This window comes from Drosophila simulans, chromosome 3L (genome assembly GCF_016746395.2).
Source record: "Drosophila simulans strain w501 chromosome 3L, Prin_Dsim_3.1, whole genome shotgun sequence".
Taxonomy (NCBI): Eukaryota; Metazoa; Arthropoda; class Insecta; order Diptera; family Drosophilidae; genus Drosophila; species Drosophila simulans.
The window spans coordinates 2,468,928-2,493,224 of NC_052522.2; the positions used below are offsets into that span (position 1 = coordinate 2,468,928).

Consider the following 24,297-nt stretch of genomic DNA (forward strand, 5'->3'; position numbering starts at 1 on the left):
TAAGTGCTTATAGCCAGTGAAAAACAGAGTGTAATACTAATGAAATGTACACCATGTAGAGCAAACCGATGCCAAGAAGTTCACAGTCGCCGGTCGACTGCAAAAGAAGGCCCAATCCCCCGTGGAGCTTCAATTCGAGCGATCTGCCAATGATGCGGCCAAAAAGTGTCCCATGCTGGAGGTGCGCAGCGCCAATCAGCCGCAGCTTGGTCTGGCCAAGAGCCCCTCCATGATGGTCACCTCTAGCACCAGCACCAATAGCACCAGCAAGAGCGCACTCCGCAGCTTGAGCGTGAATCCCGAGGAGGAGGGACCCACCAGCCTGAGTCGCTCCAACAGCAGCAGCTCGGAGTCCGATGGAGAGCGCAACTCCCCCCAGAATGCCAAGCAGAACAAGGAGCTGGCCAACAACAAGAGTGCCGCAGCACCCACCAATGTGGGAGCCAGGATTCAGGTGCACCGGTTGGACGACAAGGAAACTTTCGAGAACTTCTTCTCCTCCAAGCCGAAGAAGGAGGAGAACGTTGAGCTGGAGATCAGCGCCTTCGATGACATCAAGCCTACTGAGCGGTAAATTTCAAATTTCAGAGAGAGTGAATTCCAAATTCAAAATATAAATTTCCTTTTAATACAGCTTGGTAAGCAAGCGACACATACAGGGGCCCAAGGGTCGACGGGCTGCACGCAATCCTCTCAAGAGTTTAGCTGCTCGTGATGACATTAGCTCCGAGTACACAGAAATGAGGTCGGGCATAGCTGAGCGAGAACTACGGCGCCTTAAGCTGGAGTCATGTAAGTGAAGCCAACAGCCAAATTAAAAGCCCAACTAATGTTATTGATTCCACAGATGGTCATAATGCCAACTTGGCTGCAGAGGCTATAGCCGGATTGGCCTCCGTCGAGGACTTCAAGTCGGTGGCACTGCGCTCCTCGTCAATTCCACTGCAGCAGATGTGGCTACCCCACAAGCCAGTGATGTTACTTCATGTTAAGGGGCGCACCCATGTCCAAACCCGACTGGTGGAACCCGTGCACACCTCCCTGAACCGTGGTGATTGCTTCATCCTGGTGGCCGGATCGCAGCTTTTCCGCTACGTTGGATCCTTCGCCAACGTAATTGAGATCTCCCGGAGCAAGAAGATCTGCGCTGCCATTGTGGAAAACAAGGATCTCGGATGCACCGCTACCCAGGAGGTGATCCTGACCGATGGAAAGTATTTAAAGGAGCGCCAGTGGCGTCAGTTCTGGCAGCTTTTGGGCAAAAAAGAGGATGATCAATCAGATATTGCCGAATGCGGTCATGCGGATGAAGACGACGTGTTCGAAAGCAGCCTGATCGAGACTAACAAGATCTACGAGTACCAGGATGAGGCGCTCATTCCGTTGGAGAAATTCTGGGGCTGCATCCCCAAGGTGGACATGTTGGACACGCGTAAAGTTTTGGTCTTTGACTTTGGCAGCGAATTGTATGTGTGGAATGGCAAGAATGCACCTTCGGATGCCAAGCGAGCTGCCATGAGATTGGCCCAGGAACACTTTGGTGCTGAGAATTCGGCAGATTATGCCGACTGCTACTTGAATCCCCTCAACTATGTCGGCATAGTGGGTCGTCGTGAGAACACTAAGTATGCCAAAAGGTGCGCTCAGCGTCCAGATTGGTGTGTTCTCGGCAAGATCACCCAGAACATGGAGACGGTGCTATTCAAGGAGAAGTTCAGTGACTGGCCAGAGATAGAACGCGAGGATCTAGAGAAGGATTACCTTTCAAACGGAGTGCATATGGTGCGTGCTTTAAACGGCACCGCTTTGCACAAAGGAGAACCCTACCAGGAACCAAATCTGGTGCTCGAGCAGGCCAACTTGGGGCGTGGCAATTTCTACTACGATACGGACACTATGCGACACTTCGATGTGATCACCAAGTCAACGGACAAATGGCAGATTCACGAGTTCAACTTTGATGCGGCCAATAATCGCAACGACTACGGTCACTTCTACTCGGCGGAGAGCTATATAGTGCGCTGGATCTATCAGATTTCGGTCACGGTTCGCGAACTCAGTGGCAAGGTGTCGAACAGGAGCACAGTGGGTCGGGACAGGTGTGTCTATTTCACCTGGCAAGGACAGGACTCTAGTGCCAACGAAAAGGGTGCCGCTGCTTTGCTGACTGTGGAGTTGGACAAGGAGAAAGGTGCACAAATGCGGGTGTCGCAGGGAGATGAGTGCACAGCCTTCGTACGTCTGTTCCGGCAAATGTGGCAACATCGTGGACGCAAGGAGCAATGTCTGGAGAGGCACAGCGAGTGGAGACTCTACCAACTGCAGGGCAACGTCAGCGAGGAGACCATCATCAAGGAAGTCGTCTGCCAGTCCAGCCATTTGCGATCACGCAGCTCCATGCTGTTAATTCACGGCAGTGAGGGAAATGTGATTGTCTGGCATGGATCGAAGAGTGCTCCTCATACGCGTAATGTGGCTGTAGGGGTTGCTCAGGATCTGATCAAGACGGTGCCTAAAGATCTCTTCAGCGCCGAAACTGCCAACCTAACTGAGGTGGAGGAGGGTTCCGAAGACGATCAGTGCAAGAAGGCCTTGGGATTGAAGGATGAAAGAAATGAATATGGCAGCCTGCTTAAGGCCACCAAGTCCTTCGATTACCAAATAAGGATCTTCAACTTCTCCAGCACCCAGGGTGTTTTCAAAGCGCTCGAACTGAGCGATCCGCTGCGCTGCCAGGATCTGCACAGTCCGTATCCCTTCAGCCAGTCTCAGCTGTACAATGCAAGGCAGCCGACTATCTTTTTGCTGGACGACGGCGATGAGTTGTGGCTCTGGATGGGATGGTGGCCTCTGGAAGATGTTAAGAGTACGTACTGTATAGTCAACGATGTGTTTGGATAGTAATTAACCTTTTTACTTTACTTTTAGTAAACACCGATGAGCGAAGCAGTCCCACCAACGACAATCGCGCTGGAGTAAATCGCTGGATCTCAGAGAGACGTGCTGCCCTCGAGACAGCCGTTGACTATTGGCGTGCCAAGCACGGCGAGAACGAGAAAGAGCCCTTCCATGGCATCAAAGGCCAGGTGGTGTGGGCAGGCCTGGAGCCACTGGCCTTCAAGGCGCTATTTCCCGATTGGACAGAACGTCCGGATGTAAGGGAAATCAACGAAGAGGTAAGTTGGGAAGCAGCAAATCAAATGCAGTGTGCTTATTGTTTTTGTTCCCCCTGCAGGATGGGCGAACTGATGCTTCCATATCGATCGGCACAATGCTGGCACAAATGACGCAGACCGAGTATCCCCTGGAAGTTCTGAAAGCCCGACCGCTGCCCGAAGGTGTGGAGCCCACCCGCCTGGAGGTCTACCTTAATGCGGAGGACTTCCAGGCTGCACTGGGATGCAGCCGGGCGGAATTCGAGCAGCTGCCCATCTGGAAACAGACCAAGCTGAAGAAGGAGCGAGGGCTGTTCTAGGAGAGAGGCAGGCACAATGCAACTTTATAGACTTGAACACAATCACAAAACACAAACCAAGCACTTTTATAAGCACATTTTGTAGGCGGCGATGCTTTTGCAACGGACACAGACAGATCTGAAATATCGTATTCTATAGGCCTATTTAGTATAGCATATACACACGTGCGCATATCCCTATGTACTCTCTATTTTACACATATTACATAGCCTTTATATATGTAACGACTACTATGCAAGTGCACGATGCCAGGCAATAAATTTCAACTCGCTTCATTCGGTAGCTGTGCGGAGTTTCGAGTTCTATTATATCGTATACCTGTACATAATATTAAGTTGAGTTGTTTTACCATTATTTTATTTAATATTTTATCGATTTAACGAAATTGCATTTGTTCAATCTCTGCAAACACCAAAAAACCAACGAGCTCTCTCGTTATGTCATTGTTTTCAATTCGAAATCATTTTAATGTTAGCTTTATTTCCTAATTTTATAACTATGTATTTGTGTTTATATGTTAAAAATTATTGCGCATATTTAATTTTTATTAAATAACATTTCATTATATTTTAACTTTCCCTTGATTTTGTTTTGTAGTTTGGGAGACTGGGGAATCAATCGATCACCTTGAATTTCTTCTGATCTGTTCTGGAATTTCTGTTTGCCTGGTATTTTTGTCATACTGCGTGTAGAGTTTGTTCTATGCAGCTAAAAGTGTGCAAATATTGGTTCGTTTTATAGAATAGTACTCACCCAAAAGTATACAATAACTCCGTAAACATCTTAAGATTCGCCTGGTGAGATATCTATGAAGTTGCCGAAAGTTGGCCAAAACTGAGCACGTTGTGCCCAATTTCGCGATCTTCACGCCGGGAAAACAAAAGTTTGTGGTGGGAGCAAGTTGACCCTAGCCGCCTTCTGAAATTACTGATTCGCCTTCGCCGCCCAGAAGTATGTCATCAAATCGTAGACTTTTATAAATGTTTACCCAACAACAAAGAAAATGTGCTAAAATTGTGATATAGCTAGTTTATTTTACATAATTTAGTTAAACTATTCCCTAAGCCTATACTGTAAGATTTTGGACAATCCGTGTCATGTGAGTCTTAGATGCGAGCTCAGAGAATTAACTATTTTTAAATTTAGAATCCAACGCTACTTCTTCTTCGCTTCGCTACCTAAGCGGATGCCATGTGGATTTCCCGGATGAGTCGGGAGACCAGTTCGCAGCAGGCCTTTTGCCTGTTCTTGGCCACAGCCATAACCTAGATGGTAATAAATTTGAAAGTTAGTGGCTTGATTTAATTAACTAGTAGGACTCTAGGAACCCACCTCATCGTGGTTGGCCTCATCGTCCTTCTTATCGCTGTACTCGGTGGCGCACTTATTCGTGATGAGGCTAAAGGCAAACACCTTCATGTCGCAGTGCCGTGCAGTGATGACCTCATGGACGGTGGACATGCCCACCGCATCCACGCCCATCATGCGCAGAGCCTTCAACTCGGCGATGGTCTCGTAGTTGGGACCACCCAGGCAGGAGTAGACGCCGACGTGGATGTTGGACTCGATGCCCATGGCCTTGCCAATCTCGATGGCCTTGTTGATCAAGTCCTTGTTGTACGAGTTCACCAGGGCGGGAAAGCGGGGTCCGAAGCGTGGGTCATTGGGTCCCTGGAGCGGAGAGTTGCCGGCAAAGCCCAGCATGTTGACATGGTCATGCATCAGCATGATGTCGCCCACCGCGAACCGTGGGTTGATTCCTCCCGCCGCATTGGTGGCGAACAGGTACTCCACTCCGCACAGCTTCATCACGCGCACCGGCATGGAGCACTTAGCCAGCGGATAGCCCTCGTAGAAGTGGAATCTGCCCTGCATCGCCATCACAGTGGCGCCCTCGAGTGTGCCGACCACCAGTCGTCCGGCATGGCCCTCAACTGTGGATACCGGGAAGTTGGGGATCTTCTCATACTCGAAGATCTTCGGGTCCTGGATAATGTCGGCCAAGGAGCCGAGCCCAGAGCCGCAGATGATGCCGATCTTGGGGCGCATGCCGGAGCCCTTGGTAATGAAGTCGGCGATCTCCTCGATGACCTCATAGGGATACCTGTCGAAAACCAGAATGGGGAATTAGTTTTACATCTTGTTTGGGTGAGTATTGCAGTGTGATCTTTGAACGAATAAAAGTGGAAAAAATATACGAGTGAACTGCAATAAATGGGTACATTTTAACAGGCCAGAGATTCTTTTCATCTACTCGCCACGATGGTAAACAATGAAATGAAGAATGGAGTTCCCAGAGGGAACAAATAAGATACATTTGCCAATTGATGAAGTTCCACACAGGAATATAATTAGATTCAGTTACCAATCGAAGTTTTATCAAAACAAATAATTCATTTATGTACAATCAGTTCGATGATATGATAAGAAAACAACACAAATAATATACAGTGAGAACTCAGAAGACTAAAAACTTTTTAGAGATCATGGACACATATCGAATTACATAGATATTCTTGAAAAGGACAAATACAAAATTTATGGATAAGAATAACTTTGAAGAACTGAAAGTGTCTTCTTGAAGATTCTTAACAGCCTTATGCCAATCACAGTACTGTGAATACATGTATTTTAATAATAAGGTAAATGACGATTGAACACAGAGAAACAGAACTCAGAAGAATTGGTCTACAAACGTGTCTTCGTTGAGAACCCGAAGGGCTCGTAGCTCTTCGTGCGTTAGCTCGCATTGGATTTTTCCATTTCCGCTGCAATTGTGGAAAAGATTTGTTGCTGAGTAGGTTGGCAAAGGTGTGTGATAAACGGATATGAAGGCACCCAGATAAGGACCCCCTATCATTTATGGTCTTTCTTGGCAATCAAAAGAATGTGGTAACATTGTCATGACTGCTTGCCTCGCTTGCTATTATCGAGTAACTCGAAAACAGCAATTAAATGCTATTAGATCCATAAAGAATTCAGCTGGTTCTGGGTTAAGTTGCTCGAACTTGAACTGCAAGTCGAGTTATGTTAAGATGTTGTTACCAGAACTGAACTCGTGACCTCCCACGTGTTTGTTTTCGGATCAGTTCAAATGATTTGATAAGCCGGGGATGACGATGATGCTGAGCATTATCAGTATTACATGGAAAAAACAAAAGCTGGCCTCCAAACAGTAAACATAAAGTGCGTCATTAAGACGGGAACCTATAATCACGCATAACTAACACTAATTGGGAACTTTAGCCACAATTCCTTAATAAATTGGTCTTTTGGTAGCCAGACATTTATGGAAATTCGATCTGAACACGCGACGCGGCGTTTTCGCCGCTTCATCAATATTCAGCATTGTGATTCCAACGGAATGGAAACAAGTTTCGAAATTAATCAATGCGGCAACATGTTTTAGTTGCGTTCTTTATCGAACCATTGGCCAATTACCCGTATCTGAGGCAAAGATTACGAAGTGGAGGCCTATGTCAAGATCAGGGAACACACCCGTTTTGCGCAGCCAATCAGCGGGAGCCGATTTCCCAGTTAACTTGGCCATTAAACACTTACATAAGCAGCTGGCAATCTTGGCTTTAATCAGCAAAATGTTTGGTACATAGAGAAAATATAACTAATTAAAACAAGGCACTCTAAAGAGCGTCCAGCTGCTAAAAACGTGCTCTAAAAATATTAACTCTACAATAATGAGGAAATAGGTTAATTAAAAAAATATTTCCTGAACACTTGACTATTTCGAATACATATACGTTTTCTACTGTGTATTTCTACCTAGGCGAAACCACTCCATATAATCATATGCAGATTAGAGATTCTTCATATGGGATTTTAATGAGTAGCCAGCGTCGACTGACGAAAATTGATAAGCCTGGAATACTGGAATGTCTTAATTCAAATTCAAGAGATCTAAGTTGAGTTCATTTCTTGATAGCGGCAGAAAGATCAAGGACAGGATTCAGCTCCGTCACTTGAATTTTGATTTAGGTTGCCCGAAGTAAACAAAGTTTGGACTTACAGCAGACTTTCTGGAGTTGGTATGATATCTGACGAATCCGTACTATTGATGGCGGTTTTGGTGCCAGCCTTGCCTTTGGGATTCGAACAGCAATCGGTGTTACACATTTTGGGGCCGAGGGATATAGTTTTGGGGTATCGAAACGAATGAACCACACTGACAGCTAAGGATTGGCCTAATTGGACACCAAAATCAACTTACAGCAGGCTCTGTGGAGTGGGTATGATCTTCTCGCCAGTGATACTGCCGGACTTGGCGCCCTTCTTGTCCGCGCAGGTGTTGCCTCGGTGGGAGCCACCTGGTCCGGAGCAACAGTCGCGGGAGCACATTCTGCGGGTTGGTTGGAAGTCTTAGCCCTTAGAACTACGCACTAGGCAGCGAATTTTGGTTGGGGTCTGTGCCTGAACTTGGTTTCCTGTAGGCCGGAGCGAGTTTCCTAAATGACTGATTCAGGCATAGAGTGAGGCTACTGGCAGGGCCTACTGGATAGCCAAGGCCATATCGATTCGGCCCCTTGAAAAGCGGGTCACACAAGCTTTAGCATGGAAGGAAGGGGGAGAGAGGCGTGCAGAAGGACAGGTGGCGCAGTGGGGTTAAGGCGAAGCCGCGAAGCATTGAAGCCAGAACTATTGGAAGTTTCAATTAAAGCTGATTGTAGTTAACGAGCCGCTGGCGTGAGCGCCTCCGATATAATACCCCCTTTTTATGTCCCTTCGAACTTCGAACCAACAACTCTCCCCACTTACGTGGGATTCTCCTGGGCGGTGTAGTCCGCCGACTTGTGTCCATTGCTGTGTCCGTTGGTTCCATTTGCTCCCTTCGTGCTTCCGTTTCCATTGCTGTGTCCATTGCCATTGGCCACCTTGTAACCCGTCATTGTGCAGCTGGAGTTGGAGATGCTCTCGCTCAATCGAAATACACTGCAATTATATAATCGCCTCGGACGCGCTTCTTCTGGTTATGCAAATGTGACTTTCGCGCTTCAAGTTATGATAAAATCGACTGTGCACGTTTTCTATTTCGCGAATCAAAACTAATTTAGAAATCTGGAACTGGAATTCCTTTTGTAATCTCGTTACGTTTCACAAATGATATTTTATGGCCGCGTCCAGAACTCGATGATATGGTATACATATACTATTTGGTGTGGTACTATGTGCACTTTCTTCACGTTTGTTGCCTGCTCGACCGCTGATTGTAAAGTGAACGCTGCCGACTGGTGGACGAGGGTTTATAAACTGGAGCTCCGACGCAGTCGACGTCGCACGGCTTCAGGAAAAGATTCTGTTTCTGGCTCTGATTCGGCTTCGGATTTGGGTTCGGAATCGAAATCGGAATCTCTGGGGATGCAGAGCGACGCTCTGCCGAGCCTCTGCCGGCGCTGGTTGTTCAGCATTCAATTTAAAATCGTTTAGCGCGTATACTGCCGGAATCGTTGCTCCTAACTAATTGAATTGAGCGAATTTAAATATTTGAAAGAAAGTGTGTGGCGCAGAAGGAAAACAACTCTTTTAGTTACACATTCGATAAGAAACGTAACCGAGGACCATAAATGATTTCGCAAAAGTGTTCACGATAAGGTTTTTATGGACTTCTGATATGATATGGTGTAGTTCTTAGAGAAACACCTGGGAAGCAAAAGTGAATTAAGTCAACTTTATGGAGAAATATTGTCATTTGTCGATTGTTTTAAGAGGCAAAGTATTCGCCAAACAATATAATCAGTGATTCTATTTTTAAATCCATTTGAAAAACATGCCACTTGCCGAGAATTTTCTATAATTCGTACACTAACCTCTGACTTGGCTTATCAGTCGGCTAGTCGGAAAGTTTTACCAGGTCATCAGACACCTTGGGATCAACACGATTTGGTCTGTTGTAATAGGGATTGGCTTTTGAATCACCCAGCAACCCATTCATCACCGCGATAAGAGATTTGCCAAGCAGATCCCAGTCGCACCCGTAAGTACTTAACCTAATAATGAGCTCTTTAGCAAAACAATAGGCCTACGATGTGAAAAAAGTTGGAAAATAATATCAACACTGATAAGGATGCAATATGAAAGAGCTTATCAATTCATGGGGGTCGCAAATTTCTCTTGTGCGCTTAGTCGCAGTGACGTTGATGGCAATAGCATAGTGTTATTCCGGGGCACAACTTTGATAGCATTACGCAAAAGTGCAATCAGCGTCAGATGCACAATATTATTTGAATACCCAGACAGTTAAAAAATTACAGCTAAGCTTATGAAGGAAAATGCCATTACTCTTACTAGACACTTGCTGTTTTCAGCTAATAATCAATTTCGGAATCGGAAAAATAGTACAAATATATGTTGCTAGGTTCTCTGTTCGTGAAAGTATTTTTCAATTTCACTTATCAACCGTAGGCAGAAATTAAATCAAAACAAGATTCCGTGAGAACTATATTTCAATGGAAAGGAAGACGAGGTTTGAATACTCTGTATAATCATATTTAATACAACCAAAATCGAAACATTAGTTAGAGACCATAAAAACTGACCTCTGCGCAAGATGCAGGCAACATAAGTGAGTGGAAAATTCCCAGATGATAAGAAAAACCCCACGAATGCTCAAAAATGTTCCATTCATGTTTCCGTGGAAGATTCGACACTCAGGCTTCGAATTTTGTATCTGTTGGTGGCCTCTTCCCATGAAGCATGCATATATCTTCCTATGTTCGATTTCCGACTGACTTTCCCATTTTCCCGGCTTGTGCAGTACAACAAACCCATTAAGATGTTGTTTTTGAACAGGATTACAGATAAGAGATTGTCAGGCGAGTAAACAAGAAATTCATTTCATATTTAGGTTTATTTCAGAGTATATTTATTAGCACTGATTTTGAGATTTATTATTTTCCATGATTTGAGAGATTTGGTTGCGATTTTTACTTTTCAATTTACTTGTTTAGCTAATTGCAGTGCTGTCATCAATAATAATTGGCTAGTCGCATTAATTGCTAAGTGTAGTGTTTCTTCTATGAACCCTCACAATACTTTTTGCGCTGACCAATTCTGTTTTTATAATTTGAGGGAAGGGTAATCTAATTTCCAATTTATATGCGTGAAAGTATCAATAAAATGGCAACAGAGATTGAAGCAAGCTGGCCAATCGACGAATAGATTATTTTGTATAGTTGTATAAACATCTTTTTAATTCCACCTCATTGGGGATTGGCCCAAGATTTAATTATCTGCTGGGACCGCCTTAATTTTATTGCAAATATAAACAGTACACTCAAGAAACACAAACTAGATTTGAACAAACCAATATAGAAACCGAACTGATAGGACGAAACAAAACAACGACCAAATCAAATACGAAGTACATTCGGTTGGGAAAACATAATGAAATTAACAAGGTTTTCGGAATATTTCAAAAGAGAGAAATGGTTTGTGGAAACTCCAGATAAATTCACACCTCTACGTGTCGGGGCCACAAAATCCAGGCAACTTTGTTTGCAAACGGAGAACTAAAATAATTATTTCGAAAATGCTTCAAAACCTACAAGCGAACTGAGTAATGTTGGATATCTAATGGGGTAATATAATTTTCTTGATTTAAGGCATTTGCGGGATTTAAATGTTTCAACGTATTCGTGACAGAGGATTCCGGGCTCTACGATTTCGGAAGTTGATAGTATCCACTAGAGACCCGAATAGATGGTATTCGTATCCTCCGATCGGTTATTCTGGTTCTGGGACGGTTTTTCGCAATGAAAAAGGCACGAATGTGTTCCGTAGGCTCAAACATTTCGTTTTTTATGTTATGCGACTGGCCCCTACTCTTTGAGAATTTCGGGGCAACAGCTAAATTACTTGTATCATTAATTTTACGAATTTTAAACTGGTTTTTGATTGATAGATTTTTTTTTTTTGCATTTTTCTTTTCTTTTTTGATGGTGTTATTTATGGTGTAAAAAACGCTTACAAACAATTACCCAAAAATAAACTTTAACCGAGGTACATATTCAAAAAAATAACAATTATCTTGGAATACGGCACGCTTGCGATCCTGAAACCGGTTTTTCGAAAGGCCGGATGCCCAAAAAAAAGCGGAAGCTTGCGTTCAAAATCGCAGGCGAGCCGCCTCTGAATTTACTGATTTAGTTATTCGTTTTTAAAGGTGTTTTTATCGTTTTTTCGTAAGTAATAACGGTTGATTTTCTTTTGTTTTCGTTGGTGGCACTGTTTAGAGGCGAGCTTTTCAAAAGCTATATTAAGGACTTGCGACGAGACGAGTGAGACACATGCGGTGATTATGCGCTGCCGGCCGTCAGGTCCACAGGATCCTCCATTCCAGTGGGATGGAGTCTCCTCCTGGCCGCGGCCGGGGTCTTAAAGTCAAATAGAGACAGAGTGATAGAGAGAAGAGAGTATTCGTATATACGTATGTTGATAAGTATTATATGCTAATTGGTAATCAACCAAGGACTAGTTGCTAAATTTGGTTTTCCTCGATAAATCAAAGTCGGTTGGATTGTTGTGGCCCTCGATTAGGGGGTGTTGCATTCACAGGGAGTGGAATTGTTTAACCAGATGCTATCTGATAAGTAGAAGGAGCCTTGGTTTGTTATACATACACCGGCATATGTATGCGGTTTTATTGCAACATTTCGAAATTATAAGGTAAATAAAACTACGTACACAACACAAGTACACGAAGTAAATACAAACAACTAAGAATATGAAATACGAATACTAAAGGTTCCATAAATATTTATACAAAAAGTAAATTGAAATTAAAGCTACAATCACGCCCATTCACACAGACATACTTGCTAACGAATAGAAATCGCTCTTGAAGCTTGCTTCCTTTTTCTTTTTGGCTGCTTAACAAATTTGGGTGGACATTTTGCATTGATTTGGCTGCTGAAGCTGCTCGAAAAAGTAACCGACTGCATCTCAGTTAGTTAGTTAGTTTCCTGGCAGCCCGATTGGTAACAGAAAACACACACTTCCACTAGCTTCTCTACTTAAGTACTTAAATGACTTTCAGGCATAGCATACAGTACAATACTTTAGCATTAATTTTTAGGGGATAGTACAGTACGTTTCGTAAATGTCTTGACAACTAACTGTTGCACACACACATATGTATATGTATATCTAGAATTGAATATTATTGAATATGCGCTAGTCATTAAATTACACAGATTAATAATTAGAAAAACGAGACACTCCCTTGGGTGCTGCCTTGCATTAACTTAAACGTTATTACAATATTAACCTTATATTCCGTATTTTATTTGAAGCAGCTCTTACACCGTTCAAGTCTGTTCAGCGAATTCCTTAAGTGTTCTATGCTTTTGTTTGCAACTCCAATTCAAATGGTTCATTTTGGTTTTGGTTGGCTTTAAAAAAGAATTCCTTTTGTTTGTTTTTCTTTTTAAATTAATCATAAAATCAGTCAGCCCAACGCCTTCTTGTTAGTTACTTAGCTTCTTCTTTTGGTTGTGAGTTCGATTTTTAGTCGGGGAAGTCTGAGTGCCATCGGTTGGATGTTGGGCCCGGTTTGAGTGTGGGATTCGGGGTCATTTCTAACCGAGATCTACTGCTACACTACCACTCCTGACCCTGATCTGCTACTTGCTGCTTTTCTTGCTTTTCATTCCTTTAGAATAATTACGTCTAGTTGCCATTAGGTTCGATAGGTTAAAATGTAGTACGTATGTATAATAGATGTATGTTGTACAAATAAATTATATTATCATTACATGCATATAAATATATAACCGAATAGATATATGTTTATATATACGCGCGTGTTTTCCTTGTGTGTGTTGTGTATGCATGTATGTATATAGACTACAATATATACTGCGTATGCTTTTGGTTTTTGGCTACTTTGATGCTTATCAACTAGAATTCAACTACTTCTTTTTGGCCGCCTTCTTCTCGGCCTTGCGTATGGCCTTCTCGCGCTCCCTTCGCTCCCTCTCCATGTCCTTGCGCTCCTTCTCGATGTTGGCCTTCAGGTCCTTAAGACGCTTCTTCAGCCGATGCTTGTCGTCGCCACAGACACCCAAGGTTTTGAAGTCCTTTGAGTCCAGGGTAAGAAGAGCTCCGCCCTCCACGTTGTTCTCCTTGAAGACGGGGATGTAACGCTCCAGCTCGATGCCCATCAGCCAGTGTCCCACCTGGTGTGCCGTTAAGGAGTCATTAAAGAAGATATGGCAGAGTAATGTAGTATCCTTGGACGTACCTGATCCTTGGTCCATTCGTGAACGGGGCCACCCTTGTAGGTGTACCCAGCTGCCATCGCCTTGCGATCGGAGAAACTAGAGCTGGAACCGGACAGGTCCAGGGTGCGGCTGGGGGAGTATCCGGGCGAGGAGCATCCCGAGGACATGCTGGTGGGCGACGGAGGACCGGTGGTGTGGGCGGACGGCTGCTGCTGGATTTGCTGGTGGTGCTGCTGCTGCCAGGGCACTGTGCCGGGCGGGGAGAGTGATTGTGGAACGACTTGTTTAACTTTGGAACGATTGCGGGTTATGGGTTAGTCGAGGGAGAAAGAAGCGGAGAGATAGAAAAGTCAGAGTTAGTAAGATCGCACTGGATCCATTGGCATTGCGACGCAGAGCACATGGTATCGGTTGAACGGGTTAGCTTAGACATTCATAGATATTTATAGAGATATACATATGGGGAAATGCGAGTAATGTAAACGGATAACAGCTGCAATGAACTCTCAAAACCTTCGCATATTAAAAATGGTTATAACGAAACAACGGTGTTGGATTAGTTAAGTAAGTCTTTTGAACAGTAAACATATGTACAGATCTGTATGAAATGAGATGATGATCATGATACGTATTTTGCTCTCTTGGGGATTGGGATCGATCTACGGGTTAGTCTACGGTCTTGCTAGAGAGAATCGGAGGATTGTGCTGGTCTAGTTGGTTGGTTGGATGGTCATAGTTCACCTTTGGGCTGTGCTTCGTTCACCGCCTGGCGGATCTCGTTGATCAGCGTCTTGCAGTTGATGGCCGCGGCGCTCTGGCTCTTGTTAATCTCCGTGTAATCGTCGCTGGAATGTCGCGAGGATCCATCGCCGAGTCGCCTGCAAAGCACGAGCAACCGTATAACAGAGTTCATAATTTATTATTAATTCCATTTGCTAGTTTTCCCCTCTAACAGATTTTAAGCTTTTCATAATAATTGTAAAATTTGTTTTGGAAAAATCGGTGGGAAATAAATTGTTTTGTATCCTGGCTGAGAACACAATAAGTAACTAAGTAGATCATTAAAGTAACTAATAGTCTCCGGTTCTAAGGAAACCTCATTCGAGGACATAATACTCTTTGTCCCACCAACTCTCTATGGAGCCATAACCCACCTCTCTCGATCGGACAGCGCCTGGTTGAGTTGATCAGTAAAGCTGGATCCTGGCAGTGGGACTTTGCTGCCATTTGGTGCCACTCGCCTCCTGCTGGGATACATCCAACTCTCTGCAGGATCGTTCTCCGCTAGCTTATCGTTGGAGCCCAGGATGGAGTCGTACGAGCTGTTGAGATCACGATTGCTGCTGGTGGCTGGACCCGTTCCAAAGGTGGTCATGCTGCCGCGATGAAAGTCGTTGAGCCCGTTGTCCGCCGGAGAACCCAAAGCGTTCTTGAAAATGCTTGGAATACTGGTGGTCACGGCCTGAGCCTGCTGCTGTTGTTGCTGCTGATGTTGCTGCTTGCTGGGATCCTTGTGCACCTGGGCATACAGCTGGTTGATCTGTGCCTCACGTGCCGTCGACTGGTTGGACGAACTAGACGAGGCGGAGGAGGTGGAGTTCAACAGAATGGGCGTGGTGGTGCCCAGGTGGCCATTTGAGGGAGTAGCGACCACAGTGGCCATTGCTGGCGGATGGTGCTGCAGCAGATTATTCACGTTGGCCAGCAGATGCGAGTTGCCATTGGAAAGGCTGATGGTTTCATGGGCGACAGGAGCCCCTGCCAGGTTCAATGCCGATCCCTCTCGCTCCTCCTCCTCATCCGTGTCATCCAGCGTGCAGTCCGAGCTGCGACTGTTGCTCCGGCTGCGCTTGAGCAGGTTCCCATTCGAAAGCTGGCCCAGATCGACAGCGGCTCCATTCGATGTGCTACTGTTTCCATTTGCTGAGGGCAACTGGCGGTTGGCTAAACCACCACGGGAGGCTTTTGTTTTAAAACCGATTTCAATTGGCAGGGTGCGAATTTGGTTTGATTTGGTGTTGTTCGAATTGATTTTGGTTTTTTCGAATTGTTGAAGTTGGGCAAAATGAGGGCGCAGCGTGTAGGCGTGGCAGTCACAAGAACACAACGAGCAAAGAACGTAATACAAACATGAACAACGATATAACGAACGTGAACAGACGGCACACAGAGATCAAATAAAATCGAGAGAAATGGAAAGAAAGAGAATAACAATTAGCACAGAATGACAATGACGGAGCACAAAAGAAGAAAGTAGCAAAGGGAAATGAAGAGGAGGAGCAGTGGTCGAATCTTTAGCTCAGGTGCAGTTCAAAGCTCAAAGCACAAAGAACGGAACGCTCACTTAAAACAGGATTATCATGGTTCTAAACTTGAGCATTGAATAAGTAATCATTTGGATTAAAGGTAAAAAAGAATATCCTTAACGACAGTGCATTTGTGATATTCAAAGCATACTTTCTTTAAAACCCATGACATTCTTGTAGTTAATGAGTAAAAGGTGCTTTTTGATAAGAAAATATCTAATGGTGGTGACTCACCCAGATCGATTTTGGTCTTGTTAACCGAGTTATCCAGCAGCTCGTGCTGCGGCACTGCCGCATCCAGTTCGTCCTTGACCGGAACCTTACGCTCCACAGTGGCTGTCTTAACGCCATCGCCGTCGGGTGAGAGATCGGATATCTCCGTATCCGACAGCTCCGTCTCGAGCTTGTGGAAGAGGGGCTTTGGCGGAGTCTTACGCATCATCTGGGGCGTCAGCTTCAGAGTGGCACTATCGTAGGGCAGGCCCACAGGGAAACCAGCCTTGCGCTGCGTCTCCTGCAGCTCGTGCTCCAGATTAATCACACGATCCTTCAGCTTCTTCACCAGCGCATTGTACTCGGTGTCCTTCTCCTGGAGCAGCTGCTGGTAGAACTCCTCGCGATGGCACATGTCCAGCTCCCGCTGCTGGTACTCCCTGACCAGCCGCTTGGCCTTGTTGTACTTCTTGTCCAGCGCCATATACTGACCCTGCGACTGCTGGAGCATGTTCTGCAGGTTGGCCGCCTCCTTCCGGATGTTGCCCAGCTCCCGCTCGCTTTGCCGTAGTCGCTCGCTAAGCAGCTCGTTCTCATTTCCCGTCGTCTCGAGCTTGACCAGCTGGGAATGTGTAAAAAAATATTAGTATGCCGTACTTTACTCTTAAAAAAGGTTGTGCAATTGATGGATGAGATGATGTTAGGATAATAAATAAAATAACTGAAAACAAACCTTTCGTTTAAGATTTTGAATAATCTCCTCTTTAACCAGGCAACCCATTTCGCTCTGCGAAAATAAAAACAAATAATGGGAAAATAATAAGTATACTAAAAACTAGCAACAACTAAATACAATTGATTATTTAACGCATTCTTCAAACCTAAAACAAACATATCAACGAGTTAGTTAACGTAAAAAAACTAAATAGGTATCAAAGTGTTTTAAGAATGTGCTCTACAATTTTTTGAGTATCTAAAATTTTGTTTTCAATGATATTTTCAAATCCAATTACCGCTTTGTGCTGCATTTCAATATCCACACAATTTTGAAATTCAGCAAAAGGAGAGAGAAGAGAACACACAAACACACAAGTTAAGCACGGCTGTAAGAGAGATCTCGTCGGGATTGGCGGTCCCAGGACGCCCTAGAATCCTTACCTCCTGTAGCAGCCGCTTGAGCGACTCTACCTCCTGCGAGTGGGTGGCCTCCACCTCCATCGGATGTTCCACTTGGACGGGACTCGAGGGTCCCTCGCAGACACTCGAGTTGGCCGAAACCGGCTGAGTGGAGTCCTCGGAATAGTCGAGAGTGCGGCGCAGGTACTCCTCTTGTTGGCTGAAATAACTTTAGTTCAATTAATATTTGTTGACTAGCCGTATCCCTAACTGACTAACCGCTTCAAGCGCTCCTCTTTTTCGCGATCGGCCTGCAAACTCAGTCGTATGAGCTGGGCTACCTCAGAGTTTTCAGGATCGCGCTCGCGTCCGATTTGGAATTTGACTAGACCGGAAGTATTGCGCAGAACTGATGCTGCATATGCCTGTGTAACGCCCACGAGACTCTTGCCGTCCACCTCAATTATCTGATCGTTGACCTGGAGATCAGAGAAAAATGGTTACTTCCTTACTGACTTAATGGTTAGACCAACGCCCACCTGAATGCGACCGTCTCTGGCTGCTGCCCCGTTATCGGTAATGGTTTTCACAAAGATTCCTAGTTTCTCTAAGCCTGCATCGGCGCCAACGCCCATGCCAATTATACTGAGACCCAGACCCTCGGGACCCTTCATCAATTCCACGGGGAAGACGTGCATCTTCTCCACGCGCTTTTCGAGCTCGTATTCCGCCGAAGCGGCCACCGGATCAACATCTTCATTCCGGCGATCGTAGTCGTTTACGGAGAAAGTCGAGTACACGTGGATGGGTCCGGAACTAAAGCGAACCTTGGGATTCTTGCGTACAGTGATGGGCGGATAAGAACAGTCGTCGTCGTCAAAGTCTAAGAGACCTGAAAAATAATAGAAAAGAAATAATTCGCTGAAGGCATCATAGAAAAGAATGACCAACTCACCAGGCACTTCCATCCAGAAGTTGCCATCTTCGAAGTAGTGGACTCCGGCCTCTACAAGTACCTCCTTGCTCCTCACTGGCGGATATTCTGGGATGTAGTACTGACTGTCGTCGAGTTCGGTAACCCCAGTGCTCAAAACCGTAGAGCTGGTCGCCTGTTCGGCATCTGCCAGGGAGTAGGTGGAATTGTGCTTGCTGGAGATGATACTGTCGTCGATGGTCGTGGTCTGATTGAGTGTGGCATCTGATTGCGTGGACTCCACCGAAACTATCGACTCGTGCAGTGATTCGCCACCAGTAATATACGTTTGATTGAGATCGGAATGTTTCTCATGTAGATCGTAGCCGTTTTCCAGCTCTTCACGCTGACCAGGTCCTCTGGACGAAGTGGCGGAGGTGATTAGCAAGTTCTCTAGGCTGCGCTTGGGTGCCTAAAGGGAGACAATTGTGGTATTATACATTTCTAGTGTAAGCCTGATATGAGCTACCTCTAGGACATCCCTTAGCCACTCGGGCTCGTCGTCGTCGTGGCGAGTGGTGGCTGTGGTGGCCGTCGAAGGAGTGGTGGTGGTGGTCTCTGTCTCTGTGCTGTCGGCCTTGACGAAGGTGGCATTCAGAGCTGTGGATGCATGGCCATAGCCCACAATGTCCACGGCTTCAACGTCATCAGAATCGCCGTCAGCGTCACCGCCGTTGAAATCGGCCCTGGCGTGGTCCTCCTCGTCGTCCTCTGGGAACTCCTCCTCTTCGTCCTCGTCCTCCTCGACAATCGCTGGGACAGCTGCGATTTGAATGTCCTGCTCCTCGCTGGCGGCGCCTGCCGATTGCCCGGGCAAATCCTCAATGAGATTCTTGATGCTGGTCGGCGATGTTGCTGTGGCAACAACGGTAGCAACTGCCACGCCCACGCTGGGGGCGGCGTTGAGTATTTGCTCGACTTCCTTGGCCTGTTCGTCCGACAGCAGCGACTGTTGTCTGTTGCGGATCAGAACAAGAACAAAAACATAGTTTTAGCAAAGTTCCTCTGCGGATCAAGATGAATTTAAGGCGACGAATGCACAGAAAAGACAGGACCAACCTGATTTTGTTTTCCAAAATGCTACGCAGACAGGATACAGGATGCAGGACAGGACACAAGCACAACAGAAACAGGCAATTTACGATAAATAAATGAAATTAAACAAAGTGAGAAATGCAAAATTATGAAAAATTAATGAAAACATGCAAATCATTTTAAATAATACAAATAAATGCATACTATAACTATGTGGCGCTTAAAGATTTATAAACGTTGCGAACGCAACGAGCGTGTAAATAAAATTAAAGTGCATATAATAACAGTAATTAAGTGGAGAGCCCAACGGTCGACAAGTGCGTGCAATTAAAATGTAATGCACTTTTAATTCACACCATCCAGCGGTTGGGTTCCCAGTTCCCAGGCAACCGCTTCCATTTTTCGCATCCAATTACCAATTGGTCACCTCAAACTCGTTTCAATTGTAGCTATCTTAAAACTTAATACCTTAACTAGCTAATTCTTTGACAACTTCGATGGCATTGTGTGTGTTTAGCTGAATTCTTGAGCACGGCCAATAGAAGTTAGTTCTAAGCTGATAATTTTCCGTCATTTCACCTTAAATTAATAACAAGACGCCCTTTAATTGCACGTAATAAAATAGTAAAACTGACGACTGATAGAAACTGCAGCCAGCGCCGCAAAGTACGCAATGCCAAATTAAACATGCACGCTTACACGGGCACGTAGCCCCAAGCGAGTTGGGTGGAAAATCGGGTGAAAAGTTATGTCGCATACGCCGTGTTGCACACGCAATGGCACCTGAAGTGAGGAAAACAGGTAGCACAGGCAGACAGTTGTCAGCTCGGCTCAGCTCAGTTCAGTTAGCTGGGTGCATTTAACGTTTAAGTGTTTGTCACTCTCACTTGTGCGTGACGTCACGTGTAAGGTGGATATCTACCCATCGCAGTGTTTGTTAATTACTGCCAACAATTGCCAGCGACAACGACAACGAGGACGAGCCCACACACAGGGAGAAATTGAAGGAGGAAAAGCAATATCCTTTGTTTATCAAAAAAAAAATACATTCAAGAAAAGAATTGTAAGGTGAACTTGTGGGTATATCATTAAGTATTTCTATGAATAAATAACGCTTTCTATAAGATATTATTCTAAAATGTTAAGTATTAGGGACAAGTTTAATTGGAAATAGTTTTTTCCTGTGCATTCAGAGCACGGCTAATCATTGAAACTAACACACAGAGCCTTAGTAGTTGCAAGTGGTTGATTATGTTGTTGATAATGAGAGCCAAGTGGCAGACAGTGAGGCAACAACAAACAGTGGAGCAACGGCCCAAAGTGGGCACTTTTCCGCTTTTCCACTTTTCCATTTTCCCCCCCAGGTGCTGACACACAGATACACCATGCATTTAAATGAGTTTTCCAGCGGAGTTGCAGTGCATTTATGTAATTGCAATTGCAATTGGCATTTTAACACGCAGCGCAGCAAACTGTAATTAGCTTGGCTTCAAAAACATATTGCAAATGGCCTAAAATTCAACGATATTGCCAACAGTTGACGGTGGTTTCGATTGAAAACGGTGGTCCATTGAAAAACAATTCGGATGTTTCGATAGCCCCAATGCAATCCAATAAAATGCTATAAAACAATTAGCCAGCGATTTGCAAGCGAAATCTCTATAGTTCTCTCTATTTCGTGACCACTTGGACAAAACTAACAATCAACAAAAACAATTGAAATGGCCCAAACAAAAACTGCAAACTTATTCCAGCGGCTAACTAAGCGGCTTATGGGAGGGGTTTGCCAGTGGAGGTGGACGGATTTAGTCCGAGGAGGGCTTACTCCTCTCTTTCCAAATGATTCCCTCAGCCAGGAAAAACGAAAAGGAATTAGCATAGAGTTATGGCTTTTTAATTAAAATAAAAATAACACGCTACCGTTTTTAATTGCTGGGGAATGTGGGACACCCCCAATCCTTTTTTAACCACACCTCTGCAGGTTGCCCAAAGCGAACGCAGTTGCATGCATAACAAAATATTACGCATACGCCGCGTGCGACGCGCGAAACAGCGATGACAAAGTTTCATCATCGACGGCAGCGGGAAAATAATTACGAGCGGAAAAAAGTCCGGCAATGGGCATCAAACTTTAAGGACATTTAAAAATGTATAGTGTAAGCTAAATAATAAAATTTAAATAATCTATCACTCTGGTTTACATTTTGAAAGACTACTTCTCAATTTCTTTAACAAAAGAGCTCTCTCCACGAAACTACTCCTTTTGCCCATTGTACTTGCGGCGAAAATAAAATGCGAAAGACAAATGCAATTATGCGACGCTTGGAATTCTCCGTTTGTGCCGAGTAAACAAAGGCGGAAAAGCCGGAAAACGCAGAAAGGGAAGGGTGTGCGCTCCAACACTTTTCCTTTCCTATTTATTGGAGCACAAGTTGATTAGGAAAAAGCAACAGACATATGGCAAGTGCCATTAAAAGGCGTTTGCACAGAGAGCCGCAAACAAGGTCAGTCTGCTCATTGTTTCGTCATACATTTATAATTAATTTAAATAACAACGGCCAGCGGGAAACCGCAATGCAAAAGCCTTGCCCCACAAACCGAGAGCGGATTAAACTCACTCAAGAGCGGGCCGTCGCCTCGTTCGTTTTCCCTGTGGAGAATCGCTCTCCGAGTGAGTTTTCCATGTGCTGCTCCTGGCTGTGGCCCTGGCCCACAATGACGTCATGTGTCTGACTTGGTTAGCCCTCCATTGTTGTGATAAATTTAACAGAATTTATGTTTAGTCATTCGTGAGTTTTACAACGAGCATTTTCGTTTATTAATAGCAGTTGGCTCGATTTGGGAGGCGTTGGACTAGACTCCATCCTGCATTCGTCCAGTTTGCCAGCACTTTTCAAAGACACTTGTCTTTGGCGGAGTGGAGAACACTGAGAAAGTTGTTGGCCTGGCTGAACCCGCACTCGGCCAAAACCAAGTCAAGGTGAGCTATGACGAGGATAATGTGACGATGTGCGTGTTCAAGGGGAGAAATACATCCCAAATTGGCTAGTGTTTGCAGTGGGTGCGGTTATCAAATTGGCTTTTGTTTAAGCCGTATCATAGTGGCGATAAGATACTTTTAGGACAAACGAATATAATGGTATTCTTTTAAAGAGAATGGTTATATTTCTGTACACTTATTGCGCATATGCATGGAAAAACCTCTGCGGCTGACTTTTCAATTGTTTGGTGCCATTATCGTTTCGGATTTATCTGCATAAATTGGGCCAACACATCAGAGGTTAACCCGTTTAGCTCTCAATCATATACACAATATCAATTTGAATGCACAGAGGCGGGCGGGACAAAGCGAATCGCATTCGCCAGGGCAACTATGAAAATTGAAAAACCCCATTTTATCATGGCGAACACGTACGGGAAGAGCACAAATTCCACAGCAGCTACAGAACTCCGGCAGAAACAACAATCAGGCGGGAACAATATTTACTGCGTGCGCACCAAAGTATGCAGCAAGAAAAATCACAAACGCAGGATGATAACAGGATGACAAAGGACATCAGGGGGAGTGGAGTGGAGTGGAAGGAGCCGGAGCAGTGAGCAGCGAGCACGATGACAATGTTGAAAATGACAACTTGGCAACAATTATATTCCAGGACGAGTGTGGGCGGCTGTGTGTTGGCCCGCATATGAACAAGAAAATGGAAACAACAATGTCAACAGTATCAACATGGCGTATGAGCAACGTTCAATTGGAAACCCATTCGACTCAAGTGGCAACAATGCGATAAACTGTTCCAGCATCCAGCAGCAACGTTTTGCATTTGCCCATTCATTGGTAGATTGTGCAGGAAATTGAGGTAATTAAACGCTCGATGAATCTACGGCAAAATGAAAAACTTTGCTTCCTTTAATCAGCTCGAAGCGAAAGTTACCTGCCTACATTATTTGCCTCAATTTTTCTTTCTTTTTTTTTTTGCAGGGCGCGGTGTGCCAGATGCCAACAACTTAAGTGCTCTGCATACACAAATATGAATATAAAAACTGTTTTAAATATAATTTGGGCACAACTCGCCCGCCCTCTCAACGCTGGGAGGGAAAAAAACTCCCGTTTGGAGGATAAAAATTCCATAACTTGCTACTAAAATGCAAACTTTTGCAGAAACTTTACCCGAGCAAAGTGAATGCATTCCCACTTGCAGGCAATCAACGTGGCAAATAAAAACACCCGGGCTCTTCACCTATTTATCTTTATCACCCCGGCTTTACCCACCGAATTAGCAGGAACGTCACACATCGCACGCAACGGCTATAAATTGCAGTATTTGCCTCAAACTGAAACTTATGCGAGCAACTGGGTAAACAGTCACCAGGACTCCGGGAACTCAGGATCCAGGGACTGCAAGACAGCAGGACAACAGTCAGCAGGACAAAACAAAGTGCTAAAGGTGCGTCCCACCACCCATAAAGTCGCCTCTGAAGAGCTGCTTTCATATCGGATGGGGGGCAGCATTAGTGGACCGACGTTGAAGGAATCGCTGGAGGCGACTAATGGAGGTACAGCAACAATCGCAGTCACAAGTCGCTGGGAAAAGACCCTCGGGACTTTCACAATGATTTCCAAGCCTTTGAATGCCGGACTTTTGAGAGAAATTTCTCTTGTTAATAGGGTAAACGAGTTATTTTGAATTAAGTAGTTTTATAATCACGAATTTACTTTTCATTGAATAAGTTTCAACTATAATTTATCTCAACTCTCATTTGTAATTATTTTGATTTGTATAAAATATTATTGTAATCACTTAAACCCCCTCAGATAGTCACCACTTCCCTGGGCTTCCCTTCTAAGCGTAGAGTATCTCAAGAACTATTGAAATAAATACCAACAAATGGGCCAAAGCGTCATTCGTGCTCCATTTCCAAGTTGCCTTCGAAACTTTTGCGTTGCA

The 24,297-nt window shown here is 44.8% G+C and overlaps 3 protein-coding genes across 37 annotated transcripts in view; 1 reads left to right on the forward strand and 2 right to left on the reverse strand.

Moving 5' to 3' along the window:
* LOC6736492 (supervillin) overlaps positions 1-4,049 on the forward strand; it is a 110,811-nt gene extending 106,762 nt beyond the window's left edge. For all 13 annotated transcript variants that reach the window (XM_039293719.2, XM_039293717.2, XM_039293718.2 and 10 more), the window contains 5 exons: positions 60-570; positions 635-792; positions 848-2,866; positions 2,929-3,176; positions 3,236-4,049. In XM_039293719.2, coding sequence (XP_039149653.1) covers positions 60-570; positions 635-792; positions 848-2,866; positions 2,929-3,176; positions 3,236-3,475 — 3,176 coding nt within the window. In that variant the 3' untranslated portion in view covers positions 3,476-4,049. The remainder of the gene's footprint in view (positions 1-59; positions 571-634; positions 793-847; positions 2,867-2,928; positions 3,177-3,235) is intronic.
* Positions 4,050-4,490: 441 nt separating this feature from the next.
* LOC6736499 (purine nucleoside phosphorylase) lies at positions 4,491-8,738 on the reverse strand. Of its 6 annotated transcripts, XM_002083333.4 has the most exons (5): positions 8,247-8,738; positions 7,702-7,830; positions 6,173-6,244; positions 4,809-5,580; positions 4,491-4,741 (listed from the first exon to the last, which is right to left on the reverse strand). In XM_002083333.4, exons 1-5 carry the CDS (start codon positions 8,375-8,377, stop codon positions 4,655-4,657), a joined length of 1,191 nt encoding a protein of 396 aa, XP_002083369.1. In that variant the 5' UTR covers positions 8,378-8,738; the 3' UTR covers positions 4,491-4,654. The 6 variants fall into 6 exon arrangements, with proteins under 6 accessions (XP_002083369.1, XP_016030052.1, XP_016030049.1 ...); XM_016170387.3 differs by lacking the exon at positions 7,702-7,830; XM_016170384.3 differs by lacking the exon at positions 6,173-6,244.
* Positions 8,739-10,316: 1,578 nt separating this feature from the next.
* The window catches only part of LOC6736500, a 35,892-nt gene continuing 21,911 nt past the window's right edge, over positions 10,317-24,297 (reverse strand). For 2 of the 18 annotated variants that reach the window (XM_039293731.2, XM_039293739.2), the window contains 13 exons: positions 19,376-19,396; positions 18,786-19,272; positions 18,299-18,728; positions 17,883-18,235; positions 17,623-17,822; positions 17,386-17,572; positions 17,241-17,249; positions 16,961-17,014; positions 16,249-16,849; positions 14,863-15,670; positions 14,450-14,586; positions 13,729-13,997; positions 10,317-13,663 (listed from right to left, as the gene is read on the reverse strand). In XM_039293731.2, coding sequence (XP_039149665.1) covers positions 13,397-13,663; positions 13,729-13,997; positions 14,450-14,586; positions 14,863-15,670; positions 16,249-16,849; positions 16,961-17,014; positions 17,241-17,249; positions 17,386-17,572; positions 17,623-17,822; positions 17,883-18,235; positions 18,299-18,728; positions 18,786-19,272; positions 19,376-19,396 — 3,823 coding nt within the window. In that variant the 3' untranslated portion in view covers positions 10,317-13,396. The remainder of the gene's footprint in view (positions 13,664-13,728; positions 13,998-14,449; positions 14,587-14,862; positions 15,671-16,248; positions 16,850-16,960; positions 17,015-17,240; positions 17,250-17,385; positions 17,573-17,622; positions 17,823-17,882; positions 18,236-18,298; positions 18,729-18,785; positions 19,273-19,375; positions 19,397-24,297) is intronic. The other 16 variants (XM_039293733.2, XM_039293734.2, XM_039293736.2 and 13 more) reach the window with 16 other exon arrangements.